The sequence below is a fragment of the Phyllostomus hastatus genome, unplaced genomic scaffold (assembly GCF_019186645.2).
Source record: "Phyllostomus hastatus isolate PE091 unplaced genomic scaffold, TTU_PhHast_1.1 phas_scaffold_60, whole genome shotgun sequence".
Taxonomy (NCBI): Eukaryota; Metazoa; Chordata; class Mammalia; order Chiroptera; family Phyllostomidae; genus Phyllostomus; species Phyllostomus hastatus.
This window is the reverse complement of record NW_025334038.1, coordinates 16,467,438-16,489,417: the sequence shown is the minus strand read 5'-3', so window position 1 is coordinate 16,489,417 and position 21,980 is coordinate 16,467,438. Positions and strand designations below refer to the sequence as shown.

General features: G+C 44.7%; 2 protein-coding genes and 1 pseudogene across 4 annotated transcripts; 1 reads left to right on the top strand and 2 right to left on the bottom strand.

Moving 5' to 3' along the window:
- Positions 1–16: 16 nt before the first annotated feature.
- On the bottom strand, positions 17–15,573 carry ATAT1 (alpha tubulin acetyltransferase 1). 3 transcript variants are annotated; one of them, XM_045826246.1, is made up of 13 exons: positions 15,456–15,573; positions 14,936–14,996; positions 14,751–14,842; positions 14,574–14,634; positions 14,338–14,451; positions 14,062–14,163; positions 6,141–6,186; positions 5,955–6,023; positions 3,905–3,976; positions 3,528–3,771; positions 866–945; positions 731–773; positions 17–358 (listed from the first exon to the last, which is right to left on the bottom strand). In XM_045826246.1, the coding sequence occupies exons 1-13, from the start codon at positions 15,560–15,562 to the stop codon at positions 184–186; spliced, it is 1,266 nt and encodes a 421-aa protein (XP_045682202.1). In that variant the 5' UTR covers positions 15,563–15,573; the 3' UTR covers positions 17–183. The 3 variants fall into 3 exon arrangements, with proteins under 3 accessions (XP_045682202.1, XP_045682203.1, XP_045682205.1); XM_045826247.1 differs by lacking the exons at positions 17–358; positions 731–773; positions 866–945 and adding an exon at positions 2,147–3,033; XM_045826249.1 differs by lacking the exons at positions 17–358; positions 731–773; positions 866–945; positions 5,955–6,023 and adding an exon at positions 2,147–3,033.
- On the top strand, positions 10,261–11,009 carry LOC123810482 (annotated as a pseudogene).
- A 456-nt stretch (positions 15,574–16,029) lies between the features above and the next one.
- Positions 16,030–21,959, bottom strand: MRPS18B (mitochondrial ribosomal protein S18B). The gene is made up of 7 exons (XM_045825920.1): positions 21,806–21,959; positions 20,312–20,420; positions 20,122–20,219; positions 19,926–19,994; positions 18,301–18,367; positions 17,155–17,214; positions 16,030–16,596 (listed from the first exon to the last, which is right to left on the bottom strand). Exons 1-7 carry the CDS (start codon positions 21,881–21,883, stop codon positions 16,343–16,345), a joined length of 735 nt encoding a protein of 244 aa, XP_045681876.1. The 5' UTR covers positions 21,884–21,959; the 3' UTR covers positions 16,030–16,342.
- Positions 21,960–21,980: the final 21 nt, after the last annotated feature.

The window sequence follows — 21,980 nt, the reverse complement described above, 5'->3', positions numbered from 1 at the left end:
TCTCAGTAGTTCTCGTGATAAAAGTATTTTATTGCTGTCGTTAAAATAAGATACAAAAGACTTAGTACTGCTAAGAAAGCCTGTTGAATGAATGAACGGATGAATGAATACATTATGAAGGCAGGCGTTGGCTGCCTCCTGTAGTGAGAGAAATAATACTTTGAAGGTGTGACAGGGCTGCAGTCACCAAGGCCTGGTGCTGCGATGTTCCTGCAACTTTCGAATGAACCTGGCGTTGAACAAGTCCCCAGCCATTGTCCAGTACTGGGCTGGTGGGGCCTGGGCCTGTGGAGGAGCTGTGTGCATTGGTTCCCTTCCATCCCCATGCTGTGACAAGACCTGCTCGTCACTGGTAGACCTGGTAGGTAGGAGGGTGATGGAGAGTGGATTACAGAGGTACTGAAATGGAATTAAGATCAGAGTCTCAGAGTCTGTCTGGTTCTTAAGTAGAGGAGGACAAATGATGGGGTATGAAGCTGGAACCATTGGTGCTATGTCCAAACTTGAAACCCCTCATATAGTGCCGACGGGAAGTACCAAAGTTGAACTTATGTGGAAACAGGCTTGTAGAAGGATTTAGAGGGAAGCATCCAGTTGGGGTAGCATCCAGTTGGGAGTAGAGGGGTAGCATCCAGTTGGGAGAACAAGATTTCAGAGGAAGGAGCTGAGAGTGAAGTTAAGAAAGAAGATAGGTACTGGGAGGCTGGTAGGGAAGGGGATCAGGCCTCACCTATTCTCTGTTTCCTGTTCCCCCAGTTTCCATTCTAGGTTGCCTGTGGAAATACCACACATGTGTATGGGAAAGCTGGAGAAGGTAGTGAATATAGCCTACTTGATTTGAGGATATGGAGGGATGAATACTTACCTATGTTAGGGGATGAGGAATTCAGCCCCCCGTGGCGGCTGTAGCAGCAGCTTTGGGCTACCAGCCCTGGGGGAGTCCCCCTGTAGAAGAAATGGGAGATGATGGGGAAGAGGCTACAGGGTGAAAGATGAGTGGGTGTAGAGGACTCAGAGGAGAGGAATAAAAGTAATAGCACAGGAGCACAGAAAGGTAATTATCCTTCCTAGGGGGTTTTAATCTAAGCTGGGCCCCAGAAAAGGGGAGGGAGTTCATTTGATACTCCAAAGATTTTCTGGAGCAATCCTGATTTGTTGCTTTACTATTTCTAGTTGGAATATGTTAAAAGCAAGGCTAAAAGTATGTGGTGCATTTATCCCCCACAAAAACACATAGACAAAACCAATTTGTTGGACAAGGAGCCCTGATGTTTGCTTTGGAAAACATGGTTACTTCAATTATAGGCAGTAGCAAAGGTGATTTAGAAGGGAGAGAGCCTTTGAAGAGAGGTGACAGAATGTGTTGGGCACTCAACAGAGGTCATGGACTGTTTTGGGAGAGGTCCAAGTGTTTGGTGGGGGAAAGGCAGGAAATCAGAGTGGAAAGAGGAATCCAGGGACCAATTAGGGGATGGTTATAGGAATGCAATCAGTGGATCCCAGGGATATTGGTAAATCTTGACATCACAGCAAGGGCTGGCCTGGGGTGAAGGGTAGAAATCACTGGGGAAAGCCAGAGTTTCTGAAGAGAATGGGGAAGAAGACATAGAAACCTACACAGAGGGATCCAGCAACTACATGAGAGGAGACAGAATCCACAGGAGAAGATCCAGCAATGAAGATGGGGAAGGGTGGAACATCAGATCCTGCAAGGGGAGCTCTGAGACTACTTGCCAGATCTACAGATCTCAGCAGTAAGGAAGATGAGAGGGACAGAGATCCCTTAGAACCCAGGAATAAGGTAAAACAAATGAAGCTGAGACCTTAAGTTGGTTTTTTCGGGTGTTTTCTTTTTCATTGAAAATGTCCATTTAAAAAACACAAAGGAATTCACACTTTATTCAGACAACACTGAGAGGGAGAAGAAAAAGGAAGAATGAGTAGGGAGAAAGGGAGATCCTGCTCCCAAGGATTTGGGGGAACATAGTGGGAGTAATTGATCTACCAAAGAGGGTAGGGAGGGAGGAGGATGTTTTATACCATCGGTATGGAGCAGGGAAAGAGGTTCTTGCTGTATAACGGGTGGCGGGGGCGCCGGGGCGGGGGCGCGGGGGAAGGCCAGATAGGAGTTCCCCTTCATCTCAAGACAATCTCACAAGACAGGGATATTATCAGCATCTAGCTACTGGGGAGGGATGGATCTGGGAGCTAACAGAGCCTCAAGACTCAGGCTTATCTTTTGAAATACGGCAAAGAGTGATCCCAGGGTGCTTGCTGGGATCTGCTGCCAAGAAACAAAGTCCCTCACAGAATCTGGGGGAAGTAGTGGTGTCTTTAGAAGTGTGGCGAGTCTTCAGAGCCCCAAAGCAGACATCACCTGAGGGCTTCACTGACACATACACAAAACATGTTGTAATGAAGAGCTCAGCAATGTTGCGTGGATCCCTTTTTGGAGCTAAGTCCCTGTCCTACCTACCTAACTGGAGTGCTCTGAAGCAGATCTCACTGGCTGGCATCAGCATGCTGAAAGGTAAGTATATTAGGTAGCACAAAGCAGTATGAGGGCCACCAGTAGACACTGTAGAGTGAATATGGGATTTATTCCATGGACAAGATTCCTTAAAAGGTTTCTCTAGCAGTGGAGGCCCTTGGACCTTCCATGGTATTCTGAAGTCTGACAGCAAGCCAGAGTGTGCTTATCTGGATAATTAGTATAAGCGCACAACCAAGGAGTCTGGCAGCAATTCAGACTGGGAGTGTTCAGAGACCAAGTTAAGAGAGAAGGGATACATTTTCTGGCAAGAAACACTGCAAAGTATTTGGCCATCTGGGACCCTGACAACCCAGTTATCCAAGAAAGGGGAAGAGGGGATCCTATGGATTCTGTCAGGTTCCACTGGATCCTAGAGGAAGCATTGGAAGAGTAGGTCTGGGGTTCTTGGGGAGAGGGTCTCTGCCCACCCAAGGTCTCCCAGGAAGGGGAGCTGGTTAGCTGTTTGTCAGTATCGACTCTCATCAGAGCGGGGAAGGGAGCTGTGAAAGGGTTTATGGACAGGAGGTAGGGAAAGGGAAAGTGGGGGGAGAGAGAAAAACAGAAGTCAGAAATGAAGAGAAAGCTAGGGAGAAAAATACAAGAGATGCCTATTCTCTGCCTGCTTGATGGGCTGCTGCCACACAAAGCACTGATATGGGGCCAGTGGTTCCTCAGTGTCAGAGACACTGCACCTCCCCAGCAAGTATCACAAGATTTCCCCCAACTTAGAAGTTCGGTTCCATCCACTCATGGATCTGAGTTCTTCCTACATTTCCTCCCAACTCTCACTAAAACTGGGGTCCCTAGACTTTATATAAAGTCCTATTCTGCTTCCCCACTGTCATTTATTTCCATACCACTCCCACAAATATTTCCCAATATACTCTCCAATCCACCTGTCCTGTTTCTTTATGTCTCTTGACTCGAATCACCCTTTGCCATTTTAATATTCTTTGACAGTCTCAAGGCTCCTTAACCATCCAATTTCTATTACCTGGTACGGCGACGCTGGGCTGAGCTGCCAGCAGGGTCAGTAGCCAGCAGAAGCCGGGCAGTAGGATGTGGGGGGCAGAGGCGCAAGGAACGCAGCAGCTCCTGCTCTGGCACAAACGGGCGGAGGGGACCCCGTTCTGGTGAGTTTCCCAGGCTGCTGGAGCGGGGTGGTGGGTGGACCGGAGGTGTAGCTCGGCGAGGGGCCCTATTTAGGGGCCAAGGAGGCTCCACAGCTACCTTCAGAACTGGGGAAAGGGAAGAGGATAAAGAGCAAGACAGCAAAGATTAGGGTAGAAAAGAGAAATCAGAGCCTTTAGAGAGAATGAATTCTTCCTGAGTTAGAGTACCCGAAACCCAGCCGCGCTACCCCAGTCTTACATTCTCGGTCACTAGAGGAGTATGGCTTGATTTCTCCCTCTGCTCTCTTGGGTGGCAGCTTCCTGGCTGGAGCTGATGGTGAAGAAGACACAGGCAAGGTAGGCATTTGTAGATAACACTTTGTAATCCTCCTGGCCACTACCCCTATGAGCCCAAACGTCCATTCCCTGACACCACAGTTCCTTTTGGGGAAGGATAAGAGTACACCTCCACCACAGAAGCACCTCTGTGGCAATACCTCACACCATAAGGGAATTTAGGAAGAATACTGGGGCACTTTTGAGGAGAGCCAGAAGGAGTAAGCCAAATGCAGAGTTAGGGGGAAACAATCCAGGAGAAGGGTGGCCAAGGGAAGCAAGCTCTTACTATCAGTGGGTGCTGTCAGGCCCCACTGGGATTCTAGGGCAGTGGAATGGTCCTAGTTGGGCCAAGAAGGACCCTGGGTCCCTCTAGATGAGATGGACAAAGTCCTCGGTTAATGAGAAATTTCTCTAGAGAGGTTAGGAGAGGCTGGAGTGGGGCAGAACCTCTCCTCCTGGTGCAAAGATGGGAAGAGATGTAAGTTTTATTAGGAAAAAAGAAGGATGAGGAGAAAACATATCTGGAAAGGAGTTACGAGAGTAAATGGGGTGCTAACATTGTCCAAGGCTCTGCTTCTCATTCCCTCACTACTCTACCTGTTCCCTCCCTTTCCCTCTCAAGAGGTTTTCCATCAAGTATAGCAAATGAGTCCTCAGTGAATCCATTTAAGCTTTATCCATAGCCCCCAACTGTGGTCCTGAATCCTCACAATCCTTACTGGATCTCAGTCCCTCTCATAGCCTGTGCATCACAGAAGGAGCTGGGTGGGGGAAGCCTTGGAAACCAAAGCAACTCATGGAAATGAACTGCCTCTCAGTGCCTGACACTGGCTGAAGCTGACTGAGTGATTGTTCCTCCCTTTCCTGGCCATGGAGGAGGTGTGAGCTAGTCACAGAGCCAGCTCAGAAGAGTGGCCCTTCCATGCAGTATGTGCTGCATAGCTAACAGACAGCTGTGCTTCCCCACCTTTGGGAAGCAGGGAGGAAGGAGTAGGGCTCAGACTGGCAGGGAGCGTGTGTGTATGAAGATGAAATGGAGAACTGAGTCAGCATTTCTGTACTTCCTAGGTCTAGTTTCTTGAGATCAATTTCGTTAATATTTGGTTGGAAATGTTATAAATTCTGAGCATTATCTTCTAAAACTAATATTTAAACTTTGGGCCCTGGCTGGTGTGGCTCAGTGGTTGAGTGCCGGCATGTAAACCATAGGGTTGCAGGTTCAATTCCCAGTAAGGCATATGCCTGAGTTGCAGGCCAGGTCCCCCACAGGGGTCATGTGAGAGGCATACACATATTGATGTTTCTCTCCTTCTCTTTCTCCCTGCCTTCCCCTCTCTAAAAAAATAAGAGAATAAAATCTTTTTAAAAATATTTAAACTTTGGACCATTCATGTCAATATTCTTTGGCTGAAAATGGAAAGGCTGACTGTACTTTACTGTCCCTCACTGAATGACAGAAACCTGAGGGGTTTACAAAGGAATGTGACTCTGGCCTACTTTTATGGACCTGAAGCAACAAGAGGCTCCATCAACATTAATTGTCAAACAGGCTCCCAGTAAGCTTGCTTAGTTAAAAGTCTTGACAAGTTCAGGCCTGGCTGGTGTGGCTCAGTGGATTGAGCACCAGACTGCAAACCAAAGGGTCACTAGTTTGATTCCCAGTCAGGGCACATGTCTGGGTTGTGAGCCAGATGCCCAGTTGGGGGTGCTCAAGAGGCAACCACACATTGACGTTTCTCTCCCTCCCTTCCCCTCTCTAAAATTAAATAAATAAAATCTTTAAAAAAAAGTATTGACAAGTTCAAATGCACTGCTCCCATGATGGTAAAGGCAAATGTAATGACTGCTGGGAAACTTGGGTTGCTTTAGAATTTTTCCACATTGCCTATAGATCACACTGTGTGCTCTGTGGCCTCCAGAGTAATCTGCCACCATTGCACTATAGTCCCGCCAATTCAGTGCAGCTTTACCAGCAGGTGTAGGATCAACCACAGCAGCGCCGGAGTGTCGAGTTGCCCTCAGAGAGGGAGCAGGGGGCCCTGTGCAGAAGGAAGTGGTGGTGCCCCTCAGTGAGGAGACCAGTGGAATGAAGAGCCCACCTCTTTTCTTTCCCTCACCCCAACTAACTGACCAATACACAAGGTGAGAAGACTTACGATGCTGATGGGCAAAGAAGCCCTCGAAGATCACAAAGTTGTTTACCTATAAGACAAAAAACAAGCAAAATACAGTTGTCCATTCAGCCACTCAGCATACTTGGGTACAGAATGCTGCTAGAAAAACCACAGTGGGAGGAAGAAAAGCCAGCCTTCCCAGTCCTCTTGACAGTCTCACTCAGACCCTGACAAACTGAACCCAAAGTCGATATAGAATTGCAAAGGAACTCAAATAGCCAAACAACCTTGAAAAAGAAGAATGAAGTTGGAGTATTCACACTTCCTGATTTCAACACTACAAAGCCAATCATAATGGTATGATAAAGGCCATAGAGACCAACAGAAAAAACAGAGCCAGAAATACACCCATGATGCCAAGACCATTCAAAGGGGAAAAAATAGTCTCTTCAACAAAACGTAACTGTGGTAGAGGCCATAATAGAAAGAAGAGCCCAGAAATACACCCCTGATGCCAATGGGGAAATAACAGTCTCTTCAACAAATGGTGCTTAGACAACTGAAAACTCACGTGCGAGATAATGAATTTGGACCTCTATTTCACACCACAAACAAAAAAAGAGAAAGAAAACTAAAAATGGACCTAAGAACTAAAACTATGAAACCCTTACAGGGAAACAGTGAGGAAAATTATGATTTTGGATTAGACAATGTCTTAAATATGACATCAAAAGCACAAACAATAAAAGGTAAAATAAATAAACTAGACTTCACCAAAAGACACTATCAAGAAAATGAAAAGACAACCCATAAAAAAAATAGGACAAAATATTTGCAAGTCATACATTTGATAAGGATGTTATATCTAGAATATATAAAATACTACTACACCTAAAAGAGAAAGATCACAATTTAAAAATTGGCATTGAATGGAGTGAGCCAGAAGGAAGAAAGAAACATTCAACCAGAAAAGAATGAAGAAACAGGAATTCAAAAAAATGAGGAGAGGCTTAGGAACCTCCAGGACATCTTTAAACATTCCAACATCTGAATTATAGGGGTATCACAAGGAGAAGACGAAGAGCAACAAGTGAAAAAGTTACTTGAACAAATACTAAAGGAGAACTTCCCCCTTTAGCAAAGGAAAAGGAAATAGACTTCCAGGAAGTCCAGGAAGCTCAGAGTCCCAAAGGTGGACCCAAGGAAGAACACACCAAGGCACATCATAATTACATTAGCTAAGAGTAAAATGAAGGAGAGAATCCCAGAAGCAGCAAGAGATAAGGAGACAGTCACCTACAAAGGAGTTCCCATCAGATTGTCAGCTGATTTCTCAAAAGAGACCTTGCAGGCAAGAAGGGGCTGGAAAGAAGTATTCCAAGTCATGAAAGGCAAGGACCTACATCCAAGATTGCTCTATCCAGCAAAGCTTTCATTTAAAATGGAAGGGCAGATAAAGTGCTTTTCAGATAAGGTCAAGTTAAAGGAATTCATCATTACCAAGCCCTTATATGAAATGTTAACGGGACCTATCTAAGAAAAAGAAGATAAAAAACCACGTATAGTAAAATGACAGCAAACTCACAATTATTAACAACCACACCTAAAACAAAAGCAAAAGCAAACTAAGCAAACAACTAGAACAGGAACAGAACCACAGAAATGGAAATCACCAGAACCACAGAAATGGAAATCACATGGAAGGTTAGCAACAGAGGAGTAGGAGGAGAGAGGGGGAAAAGGTACAGAGAATAAGGAGAGAATTAGACGGTAGGTAGAAAATAGGGAAATGTAGAAGCTAAAGAACTTATGACACATGGACATGAACTAAAGAGGGGGAATATGGGTGGGAGAGGGTGTGCAGGGTGGAGGAAAATGAAGAGGGGTAATGGGGCAACTGTAATAGTATAGTCAATAAAATATATTTTTAAAAAATTGGCACAGGACTTGAATAAACATTTCTCTAAAGAAGGTACTTAAGTGGCCAGTAAGCACCTGAAAAGATGCTCAATATCATTAGTCATTAGGGACATGCAAATCAAAAACCACAAAAAGATACTACATACCCACTAGGATGATTATTTTTTTAAAAAGGAAAATAACATGTTACTGAAGCTATTGAGAAATTGAAACACTCATCCATTGCTGGTGGAAATGTAAAATGTAGTTATTGGAAAAACAGCTCATTCTTCAAAAAGTGAAACCAAGAACTGTATGGTCCTGGCCAGTGTGGCTCAGTTGGTTGGAGTATCATCCCATAGACCAAATGGTCGCAGGTTTGACTCCTGGTCAGGGTACATACCCAACTTTTGGGTTTGATTGCTGCTTGGAGCACGTATGATCCTCCGTGTGTGTGCATATGGGAGACAACCAATTGATGCTTCTCTTGCATTGATGTTTCACTCCCTTTCTCTCCCCCCCCCCAAAAGTAATGAAAAATTGAGTGAGGATAAAAAAAGAGAAAAACAAGAATTATGATATGGTCAGCAATTACACTCTTAGGTGTATACCCAAAAGAACTGAAAATACATGTGCAAACAAAATCTTATACACAATAGCCCTGGCTGGTATGGCTCAGTGGATTGAGCACTGGCCTGTGAACCAGGTCCCCAGTAGGGGGAGCACAAGAGGCAATTACACATTGATGTTTCTCTCCCTCCCTTTCTCCCTCCCTTCCCCTCTGTCTAAAAATCAAATTAAAAATCTTTTAAAAAAGACAACCTAAAATCTTATACACAAATGGACAAAAGTGGAAACAATCAGCTGATAAATGGATAGACAAACTGTGGTATAATCCATATAATGGAATATTATTCAGACATAAAAAGAAGTGAAGTACAGCTCTGATCAGTGTGGCTCAGTTGGGTGTCATCCTGCAAAGCAAAAGGTTGCTGGTTTGATTCCTGGTCCGCAGGGCACATGCCTGGGTTGCAGGTTTGGTTTCTGGTCTGGATGCATGAGAGAGGTAACCAGTTGATGTTTCTCACCCTTTCTCCCTCCCTTCCCCTCTCTCTAAAAATAAATAATTTTTTTTTAAAAAGGGAATGAAGTATTGATACAGGTTACAACATAGAAGAACCTACTAAAAACATTATGCTAAATGAAAGCCAAACATAGGAGCTACATGTTGTATAATTTCATTTACATAAAATGTCCAAAATAAGCAATTCCAGAGTAGATTAGTGGTTAAGAGGGGCTGGGGAAGAGGAATGGGGAGTGACTGCTTAGTGAAATGTTCTGGAATTGGATAGTGGTGGTAATTGCACAACAAGGTAAATATACTAAAGACCATTGAATTATTTGGTTTTTTAAAAATATTTTATTTATTTTTTGAGAGAGGGGGACAGAGGGGGGAAAGAAGGAGAGAAACATCAATGTGTGGTTGCTGCTTATATGCCCCCTACTGGGGTCCTGGCCAGCAACCCAGGCATGTGCCCTGACTGGGAATCAAACTGACAACACTTTGGTTCTCAGTCTGGTGCTCAATCCCCTGAGCTACACCAGCCAGGGCAAATTGTATATTTTAGTTAAAAAAGAGAATTTTATCAAAAGCCTGTACCGTTTTAGGCTCTCCCAGGATCCCTTCTAATGAAAACAGCACAAAATGTCAAGGAAGGCATACAGAGCTGTCCAAAGAAGACTCACAGATAAGGCCACATGAGTTAAGGATACAAATGCTGAGAACTAAGATTTTAAGTAGTGTTCAGACAGGTGGGATTATTGAGAGAAGGAAGAGATGCTAGAAGACAGGGTACTGCTCTGATATCTAATAACTGATCATTTTAGAGTGATTTCATTATGTTATCACATTTTATTTGGCCTTCACAATTCTAGTTTAAAAAAAAAAAAAAACAGTAAAAAAGACCCTGGCTGGCATGGCTCAGTGGACTGAGCGCCAGCCTGTGAACCGAAATGTTGCTAGTTTGATCCCCAGTCAGGGCACATGCCTGGGTTGTGAGCCAGGTCCCCAGTTGAGGGTGTGCAAGAAGCAACCAATTGATGTATCTCTCTTACATTGATGTTTTCCTCCTCTCCCTCCCCAACTCTCTCTCTAAAACAACAGAAATAAAAAGAAAGGCATTGAAAATAATAAAAATAAAAAACAGTAAAAAAGACTTGGACTCTTTTTCATGGTGCCTTGGAGGCAGTTGGCTGCTTCAGGATGAAGCTGAAAATCTCTTTCTTATCCACCGAGTGCCAGAAACTCATTGAAGTGGGCAATGAATGCAAACATAGTATCTTTTATGAGAAGCGTATAGCCACAAAAGTTGCTGCTGATGCTCTGGGTGAAGAATGGAAGTGTTATGTGGTTTGAATCAGAGGTGGGAATGACAAACAAGGTTTCCCTATGAAGCAGGATGTCTTGACCCATGGATGTGTCTGCCTGCTGCTGAGCAAGGGACATTCCTATTATAGAGCAAGGAGTGGAGAGCGAAAGCGCCAGTCTGTTCAGGGTTGCATTGTGAATGCCAATCTCTGCATTCTCAACTTGGTTATTGTAAAAAAAGGGGGAAGAAAGATATTCCTGGTCTCACTGATACTACTGTGCCTTGTCACCTGGGGCCCAGAAGAGCCAGCAGAATCCACAAAGTCTTCAACCTTTCTAAAGAAGATGATGTCTGCCAATTTGTTGGGTGAAAACCCCTAAACAAAGAAGGTAGGAAACCTAGAACCAAAGCACCTAAGATTCAGCATTTCATTACTCCAGGTGTACTGCAACACAGATATTAGCGTATTGGTCTGAAGAAGCAATGTATTAAGAAAAGTAAGGAAGAGGCTGCAGAATATGCTAAACTTTTGGCTAAAAGGATGAAGGAGGCCAAAGAAAAATGCCAGGAATAGATTGCCAAGAGAGGTAGGCTGTCCTCTCTGAGAGCTTCTACCTCTAAGTCTGAGTCCATTCAAAAATGAGGTTTTCTAAGAGTAATAAATAAATAAGAACAAACATCAAAAAATAAAAAAGACTTGGAGACATGCCTTGCCCAAAGCCAAGTAGCTACAAGTGGCAGAGCTGGGTCTCAAGTCCCAGATTCTTGATGCCAGCTACAGCATTTCAGCCAGGATTACAGTGTGGTCATGAGGAGTGAGTGGGTTATAGGTTCAGATTTGAGCTCTACCACTGATTAGCTATGTGAACTTGATCAAGTTGCTTGTCTGTATAAAGCCAAAATAGAGTCAACAGTAGCACTTACCTCAAAGAGATGTGCAAGGATCAAATGAGATGGTGCATGTAAATACAATACCACACAGCTCATGAGACATTAGCCATTATTACTTATACTCTATCTTGCTCTGGTATTACAGGTCACCTGGATAATGTGTTTGATGCCTAATACTGTATTCCTTCACTGTTCTCACTGCTCTCTGGAAAAATATACGTGTGAGGACACCCTGAACAGGCCCTGTCTATCTCCTGCCTTATCCTGCTGTAATGTCTACCAACCTACCCTTATTTTCCCTCCAAGCACATGACCAGTACTCTGGCCACACCAAACTGTTAACAGTGCCCTGACAGGTAGTTTAATACCTCTCTGACTTTGTTCATGCTGGTTCTTACACATAAAATGCACTTTAACCCACCCACTTGTGTCCCCTGACACTCACCTTTCAAGATTAAACATGTATCAAACCTTTCTTTACCAATCCTCAACTCACCACTGTGTCCTTTTGCCCCCTCTGTAAGCATATCAGTCAAATCATGTTACTGTGGATTAACTGTCCATGATCCTATCTAAGGAGCCCAATCGCAGCCCCTCCTACCCATTCAACAACATTGCTTCAACAGTTCTCCCCACATGCTCTAATATCATCAGATTTTCTTTCCATACAGAGAGTCATTCTTAGGCTGTTCTTCCAACTGAACAGAACCCACTCTTGATCCACTTCCCTCTCCAGCTCTTGCCCTACTTCTCTGTTCGCCTTAAAGCAGCATTTAAAAGAGTGGCCTCAGCCCTGGCCAAGTAGCTCAGTTGGTGAGAACATGCTCCCAATATGCCAAGGTTGGGGGTTCAATACCCGGTCAGGTCAAGGCATACATAAGAATCAACCAGTAAGTAAAACTTCAATAAGTGGAACAACAAGTAGATGTTTTTCTCTCTCTAAAATCGGTGAATAAAAGTTAAAAAATAATAAAATAAGAGTGGCCTATTCTTGCTGTCTCCAGTTCCTAGCTTCTCAATTTCCTATACCCACTCTCCATCCAGACTTCCATCTACTGCTGCACCAAAACAGCTGGTCAGGATCACAAATGGCCTCAGGCAGCTAAATCAAATGGTCACGTCCCAGACCTCTTCTTAACTCGCTGATCAGCACCATGTGAATCAGTAAGTCATTCCTTCCTCCTTGGAAATACCTTCCTTATGAGCCTACCAAGTCAACTTCCAAGTTTTCATCTACTTTACTAGTTACTCCTTGGTCACACTTGCTGGTTCTTTCTCTGCCCTGACTTCTTAAAAGAGTGTCCATGGGCTCAAGTCCTTGGACCACATCTCTAGTACTCCCTTATGACATCATCCTGTCTCACTGCTTTCAACACCCTATGTATGCTAAAAACACTCTATCCCAAACCTCTTCTCTGAACTTCAGGAAAATAACAAGCTGTCAACTCAACCTGGACTTATCACAGACATCTCTAATTTAACATATTCAAAATGGGTCCTACTATTTCCCCCAAAGCTGCTCCACCTACCATCTCAGTGTAACTCCTTCCAGCATCTCAGACCAACAACTTAGGGATCACCCTTAACTCTCCCCCATGCCCTGTACTCAATCTATTAGGAGACCTGACTTGCTTTAACTTCACAATATTTAACATTTGACCAATCTTTACCACCTCTACTGCCACTATCTTGGTCTGAGCCACCACCATTTTCCATCAGGATTGTTGCTTGCTAACTGATCTGCTTACTTCCACCTTTGTTCCCCTTTTGCTTATTTTTAAGTCAAAGTGGCCTGGTTAAAAGTCATAGCATACCATCCTTCTGTTCAAATTCCTTTGATGGTTTTCCATTTTTCACAGAGAGTGAAAGCCAAAGCCTTTGAAATAGCTTTTAAGGCCCAAAATGTCCTTCCTGCCTTATAGCTCTGATCTCATCAACCACCTCTCTCCACTCACCACCATCATCCACAGTGCTCTAATCACACCAGTCAGTTCACTCTTCCAGGCACACTCCTTCAGGGCCTTTGCACTAGCCGTTCCTCTGCCTGGGATGCCTTTCTTCCAGATATTACTTGGCTCTTATTCTCACCTCCTTTCATTACTGCTCAAATGACACTTCCTCAGTGAGGCCTTCCCTGCCTATGCCACTTAAACTTGCAGTACCACACACTCCCATGCCCACCGTGGCACTCCCAAGCCTTCTTCCTGGCTCTCATTTTTTCAGAACATTTATAATCAACCATAGGATATACTTGCTTATTGTTTTTGTCTCTTCAACTAAAATATAAACTCCACAAGAGCAGAAACTTTTACCTGTTTTGTTCAGTGAAGTATTTCTAGTGCCCAGAGCAGTGCCAGGTACTCAATAGGTATTTGTTGAATAAATGGATAGGACTAGTAATAATTATCTTGCATTTACTTAAAAACCAAACACCTCCCCCATTTTAGACCAAAACTCCCAAGGACAGGAAATGTTTATTATTCTGAACCCTTAAGAAATGTTGATTGAATAAGGAATGGCCTGTGTGAAAAGGAGGTGAAAACAAGCTGGCTATGTTTGGGGCATGAACATATTATTAGGTGTAAAAGACAGCCATGATGATGAATCATAATAGATGAGAGTAAAATAGCTGCAGAATGAGACATGGTAAAAACAAAAAACAAAACAAAACAAACACTTAGTTGTATAAAATGAATCCTATATAATAGGAAGTAAGAAATGCTAGAAAGGTGCCAATTCTCTGCCCTAAAATAATAAATTCAATGTGAATGCTTAGTGGGGATCTACCCTTTGAAACTTCTAACCTGTGGGACTGTGGTCTCCAGGTTGTAGTATTTATTTAGGAACTTGAGCAACTTCTGTGAGGGTCGGTCAATGGCCAGTTGGTGTGGTTCAACTCGCTCCTTCTGCAGGGAACAGGAGACTCAGGGTAGGAGAACATGCCAACAGAACTCTAGAGCCTGGGAAGGGAATGGGGACATGGGGACACTGGGGAGGGGAAGACTGAAACTTTAGTAGGGCTCATGGCAAAGGAGCCTTTGATCTCCCTTTGGACAGACTAGTGAAAAGATAAGTGATACCTGCAACATATACTGGAAGAGTTCTTGCCCATGGCCATGGCGTTGAAGTGACTCGTGAATGTAAAAATCCAGGATGCAAAGTGGTTCCACCTCATTGTGAGCCTCACGATCATCCTAAGAGGTAAAGAACAACAACTATCTTTTAGGATCAAGACATTGTTGCCACCTCCCAAACTTCAGCACTTTTGTGTTCAGTAATCAAGGCATATGAACTCTTAGCTTCCAGTAGCACTCACCAGTACAAAGAGTTTTTTGTATCCAACTTTGAGGAAACCAATAACAGCTCCTTTTCCTGCCCTACAGAATGGGGAAAATAATGAAGAAACTAGAAGCAGCTAGCTGAGAGAGGTAGAGTCAAAGGGAAAAGGGCTAGGAAGAAAGGGATACAGGATGGAAAAGTGTTTAGTACTCACGGTCGAGCAGAAGTGTCTTTGAGCACATACATAACGTGGCGATTACTCTGCATCCTCGATGCACTGGTGATGGGTGCAGGAAGGTGCTGGGCCTGACAGACAGATGAAGACAGACTTTCTGCAGGTCCCTTCCAAAGGATCCAGCCCTCTTTTATCTACTGTTCCTAGAGAGGTGTCCCCAGTACCTTGGCAGAAGCCTTGCCCAATTCATCTACAATGGTCATAATTTGCTGTTGCACATCAACACTATAAGAGAGGAGATAGTCAGATAATCAATGAATGAGGATTCTGGACTCCCAGGAAACTGGACCACAGCCCCAATTTAGGTTCAGCACTTAAAGACTCCCCAACTTTACCTTGGAGTATTCCAATCTGAGTTTTCCACCCCACTCTCTGGAACCCAAACTTTTACACCTCCTTTCCAATGTGCCACACTCCCTCCTCCCTTGCGGTTATTGTGAGGAAGCAGGACGGACAGGTCAACCACATCCTTTGGCCAGGACCTTATGTTTGGCCAAAGGGTGAAATGTTATAGACCCAAACGCAGATCAATCCCACTAAGTGTAGGGTCAAAGGTCACCAACAGGTCGAGCCAGGACCTCAAAAGGTGTGTGGGTCATTACTCAATGAAAAGGGGGGCGTGGTGCCTGGCCCAGATTTCTAGAACTGGGAGAGAAGGGCATCAAGGTGGGTTTGAGATGTCACCGGGCTGGCGTTGTGGTTCCGGGTCTGCGGGCCGGTGGCCGCAGGTGCTGGTCCAGGACCGTGATGCGCTCCGGGAGCAGCGCGTCCACATCGAACGGGAACTCCATGGCCCATTGTACTTGGCTGGCCCCGCCCGGGCAACGTCACTTCCGTCCTCCCCGGACACCCCGCCCCTTGGGGTCCATTTCTCTCCCTGCAGGGTGGGGCGCGGCACGGCACACATCCCACCCTTCGTCCTCTCCAAGCTGCCCTGGAGACCCTGCCCATCTGGTCGACCCTGTAGTCCCGTAGTGATGCCACTCCCCACCAATTCCCAAGGCACGGGGTGCCTAGCAATGAACACATTTTCCTTCGGCCTAGTTGCTTCTTCCCCAACCCATTAGCCCCAGTGAACAGCTGGGCCCCGTGGACCATGGAACACTGCTTCAGGCACTAGGGGGCCCCAGGGGTGGTCAAGACAGAACGGCACAACTGTTTATTCCAGGTGACTCCTGGTCCCAAGAGTCCCAGGTTGGGCTGGCTCCAGCCTGACCACTTCTCTCCCCATAGCAGCACCCATTCCTTTGAGACTCAGTCCAGAGACAGGAGACAAAGCTTTATTTTGGAAAAGCAGAGTTGGCATTAAGTCTGCAACAGCAAAAGGCGGCTGAACCCGTCTATTTACACTACATGGGGATCAGGGTTTCCCACATACATCTATACTGCCCCCCTTCAGCCTCAGATGTATTCACCCCCTTCAACAACAATCATGTCTTCTCACTGACTCCGGACCTGCCATTGGCCACAAAACAGATGAAGTCTTCAGGGTGAATCCTATCATGTTATTCTTAGGCATTATCTTCCAATCTCTCCACACCCTTCCCAGTCTACAGCTCCTACAGAGAACTCTAGGAATGTGCTGAGTGTGGCATCTCAGGCATTGACTCAGGTGGGGGGCCACTCTCTTCTCCAAGACGGCCTTGATACAGCCGACGAAGGCGGGACAGCTCTCTCTCTGGTGGCTGTTTCCAGCTGTACCATGGGTACCAGGGATCACCTGAAACCAGAGTGGGGGCTGGCGGAGTAGCACTCACAGCTCCATGGGAGTTACTGAAGTCAAGGTCCCGAGGTTCCACCTGGGGAATATAGTAACTGAGGAGACCTAGGGGATTAAAAAAAAGAGTGAAGGAAGCAAGGTGGGGCAGTTCAGATTAAGAGAGACAGAAGAAAAATAACTTGTAAAGGGAAGAGGGAACCACAGCCACTGGGTATATTTATGCATGCTACACACTGCACAAAGGCCAATTGGCCAGTGGGCAAGTGTGGGCTGACATACTGCCTAGGCTCTTGCCTACTAAGCTGTGCAGCCCTGCACCAGGACTATGAAGCTGCATCTGCCATAATGGAGGAATACCTTTTCCTAATTTGTACAAAGGAGCCCAGAGCCAGAAATTTATACAAAATTCGTCCTATGACGTAGCTATAGCATTGGGACTGATAGTTATTAAATAAGAGGGAAGAAAAAGGAAAGAGGGGGGACAATGACAAGGTACACTGAGGAGAGGGAGTAAAGGAGAGTGAAATGATGAAAGAAGAGATTCTTGGGAACATGTTATGTGCTAACTTCTCAGATAGGCAGGAGCATTTATATCTATCCTCCAGCCCTTAGTCACCTTCTTAACATCTAACAAAACTTCTTTTGGCCCCTTCTCAAACTTACCATGATCCCTGGCTTTCTGAATGGCCTGGGTCAACTTCTTGTGTTGCTTCATACAGACTCCTGCAGGAAGAAAAACAGGTAACTCTGCTCCTTCTATCAAGCATGGTAAGCAAAGAAAACAAACTGCTTCTACATGGTGAGAGACAGTTGGAGTTGGAAGACCCGGCTCCCCATTCTCCTGACCCCCTCCTCAGGCCTGTTTCCCCATCTATCCAATGGAAAGAATCCCTCCTGAGAGCTGCAATAAAAACTAGGAGGGTCTAGCTACTATAGAGAAGCCATTTACTGGAAAAGGCTCTAAAATAGAGAACAGAAAACAATTCAAGAGGCAAGTGTGCTTCACTGGGCAGGATAATTCACGTAGAAAAATTCAGTAAGGGAAGAAAAGGATTTCAGGTCTTGGGAAGGCAATCTGAAAGTGTAGCAAAATAGTCTCTTAAGTTTTTTACAGAGTGGCAGGAGTTTAAAACTACTCTAAAACTCCCTGACAAACTGAACTCCACTAATCATGCTGCCATCCCCAGAATGGTTAAATTCAAATTATTCTTGGCAAATTTATCTTGCTTAACATGCAATGGCAACATTTTTCTGTATAGGGCCATATATTTTACATGATGCAGGTCCTAGAGTCTTTGTCTCAGCTATTCAACTCTGCCACTGTAGTCTGGAAGCAGTTGTAGAAACGATAAAGACACATGGACACAGCAGTGAGCCGGGTTTAGCCTGTGGCTATAGTTAGGGAATAGATGTAATCTTGAATTGTTAAACACACAATTTCAAATTTGGGAAATCTAACTGAATTGTCAACAGTATAAAAGAATTCATAGGACAGCAAGTTTATGAGAAAGCCTTTTTATAAAAGTGGAAAGCCCTAAGGAAATAATCACTACCATTTATTTTTAAGAGCTTATCTTTTAAGAGCTACAATAAGATGGTTTGCTTACAATGATACTTGCCTGTATCTTTTGTGCCCCTGTAACTGTTTTAGCATGTGAATAGCCCCATTACACCAAAATTTCCAGAAGGTTCAATCACACTTTTTATGCTGTAGTAGAAGCCACCAAAAAAATACCTGTTGTCTGACTGAATAAAGAGAAGTGCTCCCAGGAAAAGTTATTCTGGTGGGGTCATGGATGATGGGCTAACCTGTGTATGGCGCATGGAAGATGATACCCGTGTGGGCACAGACAAACTGTTCCAAGAGCTTCACATTCTGTGGGGAAAATGGTGGAGAAAGGAGTGGGGGACAGCAGGAAAACCTTCAGAGACTGAAAGTGCACAATCCCTATACATTCACACAAGTGACCTTAACCCTCCTATGTCTCTCCAGATGCTGCCCTCCTTCATGTCCCAGTTTTAGCTCCATCCCTTTATTGAACTCATTCATGAAAACTCCAGCAAACGTTTCCCCTTTCCTAGTCTTTCAGCCATTTCACGTGTACATCCTACACTCTGTCACTAAGACTCATACAGAATTCTCTTCTCCAGGGGTTAAGTTCTAAAATCAGGCCTCATGCAGCCCTCACTAGTGTGGCTCAGTGGATTGAGTGCCAGCCTGCAAAGCACAAGGTTGCCAATTTGATTCCCAGTCAAGGCACATGTCTGGGTTGTGGGCCAGGTCCCCAGTGGGGGTGTGCAAGAGGCGACCACACACTGAGGTTTCTCTCCCTTTCTCCCTGCCTTCCCCTGTCTAAAAATAAATAAATATGTGTATGGCCATACCACCCTGAACTGTGTCCACTCTCATCTAAAAATAAATAAATATTAAAAAAATAAAATCAGCCCTCATGCAAAAAATCAGGAGTCAGTTGGCAATCCCTGATATCACCCAGAAAATATAGTACATCTTGTAATGTGCATGTATCAATGAGTATAACATATAAATAGCATGCTGTATATAATGTATACATTGACTCAGATCAATTTAAAGTTAATTATGTAGAAGGACTACCAGGTAGCAAGTTAAGCAGAGGAAGTGAGACACAAGGAATAAGCAGGTATACTTGTGCGGCTGGAATGGCAGGCAGAATCACCCACGCTACTGAATTTGTAATTTTTCTCTCTCCCTTATTATGTGATTATAAACTGTATAAAACTGTTTATAGTACCTTTTTATTAACCAGTCATATACAGTTGAAATTGAGAAGCTACCTGTTAAACTCCTCTACAATTTGTGTCAGAAGGGGCCTGAGAACAGTCACACACTCTCATCTGCTTGACGGATACACGAATGCCCTCCAACTTCTCTGAGGACCAGCTATTCAGCTTCTCACTACTTCACTGCAAGCTCAGAAGAGCACTTTCCCGTCACCACTTTTATAAAGTTTCTGAATTCCCTATCCTTCTCACAATTGAAGGCTTTTCATAAAACTAGTCTCTATACTATGCCTCACATTTCTGCCCTCCAGCTGGAAGTCTCAGCATGCCACCAAACATCAACATGACAAGGAAATAAAACCTCAGAAAAAAATTGGTCCAATCTACTTGCTAATAATTGTGATGGATATAAACAAATTTTGGGGCATCCCCTCCCATTAGAAATGAGCATTTTTCTTGCCTGCCAATCTAGACTGTCAATTTCACAAGGGATGAAACTTTTTCCTATAACCCATAGTAGAGAGCAAAAGACTAGAAGAAAAAACGCTTTTATAGTGCCAGGAAGTCAGTGTAAATGGAGTGTAGGGGCACCCAATCTGAAGAAGAGTGGGACAATCTCCTTAGCACTGCAAAAAGGCTCCAAATATTCATCCTGGGGAAAAGATTTTCCTTACCCTAAAGTCAATGTGCAGCTTATGATCTCGACAGATAGGGCAGGGGTTCCCAGCAACTTTACTTTTACGCTGTAGAGAGAAGAAATTGGCAGGTGACAATAACCCAAGCCCTGTCAGAAAAAGTACTGTTGCCATCTTCACTATGGTCTTCACCCCCACTTCACATCCCATCCATGTGCTACTCTCAGAGACTCACAATACATGTCTTTCGAGTACGCTGTGGGGGTATTCCGCCTTTGTGGTTCCGACGATAGTCAGCCCATATGGGACGAGAACCATAGCGGGACTTGTATTCTGAAATCAAAGGCCACACAAGTTAGGGTGGAGGATGTGTCTCTGTCCATTTACTGCAGACCCCACATGACCCTCCCTTCCTGTACAGGTACCTTCGGAGTCCAGATACTTCCAAGGTGCATTAATATAAGGGGAAATGGGCACTGGGGGCAAAGAATCTTCCTCAAGGGAGACTTCAGTGCAAAGAGTCCGGATGGGAACCTATAAAAAAGGGTGAAAATTAAAAAATGAATTCAAAGATGGAACCGTATTTTTAAAAAATACTTTATTTATTTTTGGAGAGAGGGAGAGAAATATCATTGTGGTTGCCTCTCACATGTCCCCTACTATGGACCTGGACTGCAACTTAGGCATGTGCCCTGACTGGGACTTGAACTGGCGACTCTTTGCTTTGCAGGCCAGTACTCAATCCACTGTGCCACACCAGCCAGGGCAAGAACCCGATTGTTTTGCTGCTGACTTCAGGAAGAAGGGAATACATGCCCATTGTGTTAATGGAATATAGCAGGAACATATATGGAAGGTAGCATATTTTGGTGGGGTTAAACTGACATCATCAACAACCACTCACCCTTATCTCCAACTGGATTCTGAAAGAAACTAAGGTTGGAGGCTAGCTATGACAAGTGACTGAGAGACAATCTTATTTGAGGACAACTTAAAAACCTGGCACATAAGAGGTATTGATGCTTTTGGGGATGAAGTGAGTCTAGTGGAGGAAAAAAGATGAACAAAGGAAAAGTGAAGATGTGTAGTTCCTTGGAAGTAAGATGTGTGGCAGGAAGGGGGTGCAGAGGACTTGTTAAGCCTCCAATCCAATCCAGAATCACTGAGTTCCTCAGCTTTATAAAAAGTTGAAGGTCAACATTCCATCGGGAAGAACAAACGAGTCCTAATTATGCTAGCTTTAAAACTACTAGGTCTGTCATTAATTCCACAGTGACCCGTCACCACTCTTCAGTCCCACTTTAGGGAGTGGAAGCTGGGAAAGCCTTCCTATCTCACCCGTCCCCACCAAGAATCTGCCCTGCCCTACTAAGAACCTCCAGGATGGTAAGTACATGAGACTAGAGGGAAACCTCAATCCAAAGAACTGAGTTAAACTTTCATGTATGCTCTTTGACAATAAACTGATTTAGTAGGATGGAAGGCTAAGAAACAGGTCACCACGTCAAGAATGTATCCTGGTTTTACTGGGAGACACTCTTCCAGTAGAAGTTAGTGCCCCCGAACCCAAGGACACTCCAGAGCATCATGGATTTAGACAGCACCTGTACAGTTAATGAGTTTGTTGTGCATGACGGGGTAGGGTGGGGAGCATCACTCACCTAGTTATTTACCCAACATATTAACATGGGAGGATGATGAAATCTAAGCCTGGCTCTTTACCCTCGGCTCGGGATTTTAAAATGCACGGAGATTTAAGGAGGAGGAGGGGAAGGAAGAAGTGGTCGGAGCAAAATGTCTAAACAGCGGAGGCATAAGGACGTGGAAAATTCTCTGCTCCCGGATTCCCAGAAGTGTAGCGAGACGTAGACAAAGTATAACTAAGTAGCGGTTCTACAAAACGTGCTCCTAGGAGTTACCTGACCTCCGCAGGCACCCCTGAAGGACGAAAGGCTAGGAAGGAGCCTCAGCAGCGTATTCAACACGGAGGCCGCCATCTTGACGAACACCCAAAACAGGAATGACCAGGGAGGCGACTGCGCATGCTCCCCCGGAAAACGACTTGGGCAGGGCCAAGGACAAGCCTGCATTGCG

Excerpts from the sequence above, each read along its gene's own strand:
- MRPS18B (XM_045825920.1), bottom strand. The coding sequence starts at position 21,883 with ATGGCGGCCTCCGTGTTGAATACGCTGCTGAGGCTCCTTCCTAGCCTT. Across the intron at positions 20,220-20,311 it reads GAAGTATCTGGACTCCGAAG|AATACAAGTCCCGCTATGGT; the intron begins GTACCTGTACAG and ends CTTTGATTTCAG. Across the intron at positions 18,368-19,925 it reads AGCTGCACATTGACTTTAGG|AATGTGAAGCTCTTGGAACA; the intron begins GTAAGGAAAATC and ends TTTTCCCCACAG.
- ATAT1 (XM_045826246.1), bottom strand. The coding sequence starts at position 15,562 with ATGGAGTTCCCGTTCGATGTGGACGCGCTGCTCCCGGAGCGCATCACG. Across the intron at positions 14,997-15,455 it reads GGAACCACAACGCCAGCCCG|TGTTGATGTGCAACAGCAAA; the intron begins GTGACATCTCAA and ends CCTCTCTTATAG. Across the intron at positions 359-730 it reads GAACAGGAAACAGAGAATAG|GTCTACCAGTGACGAGCAGG; the intron begins GTGAGGCCTGAT and ends CCTACCTACCAG.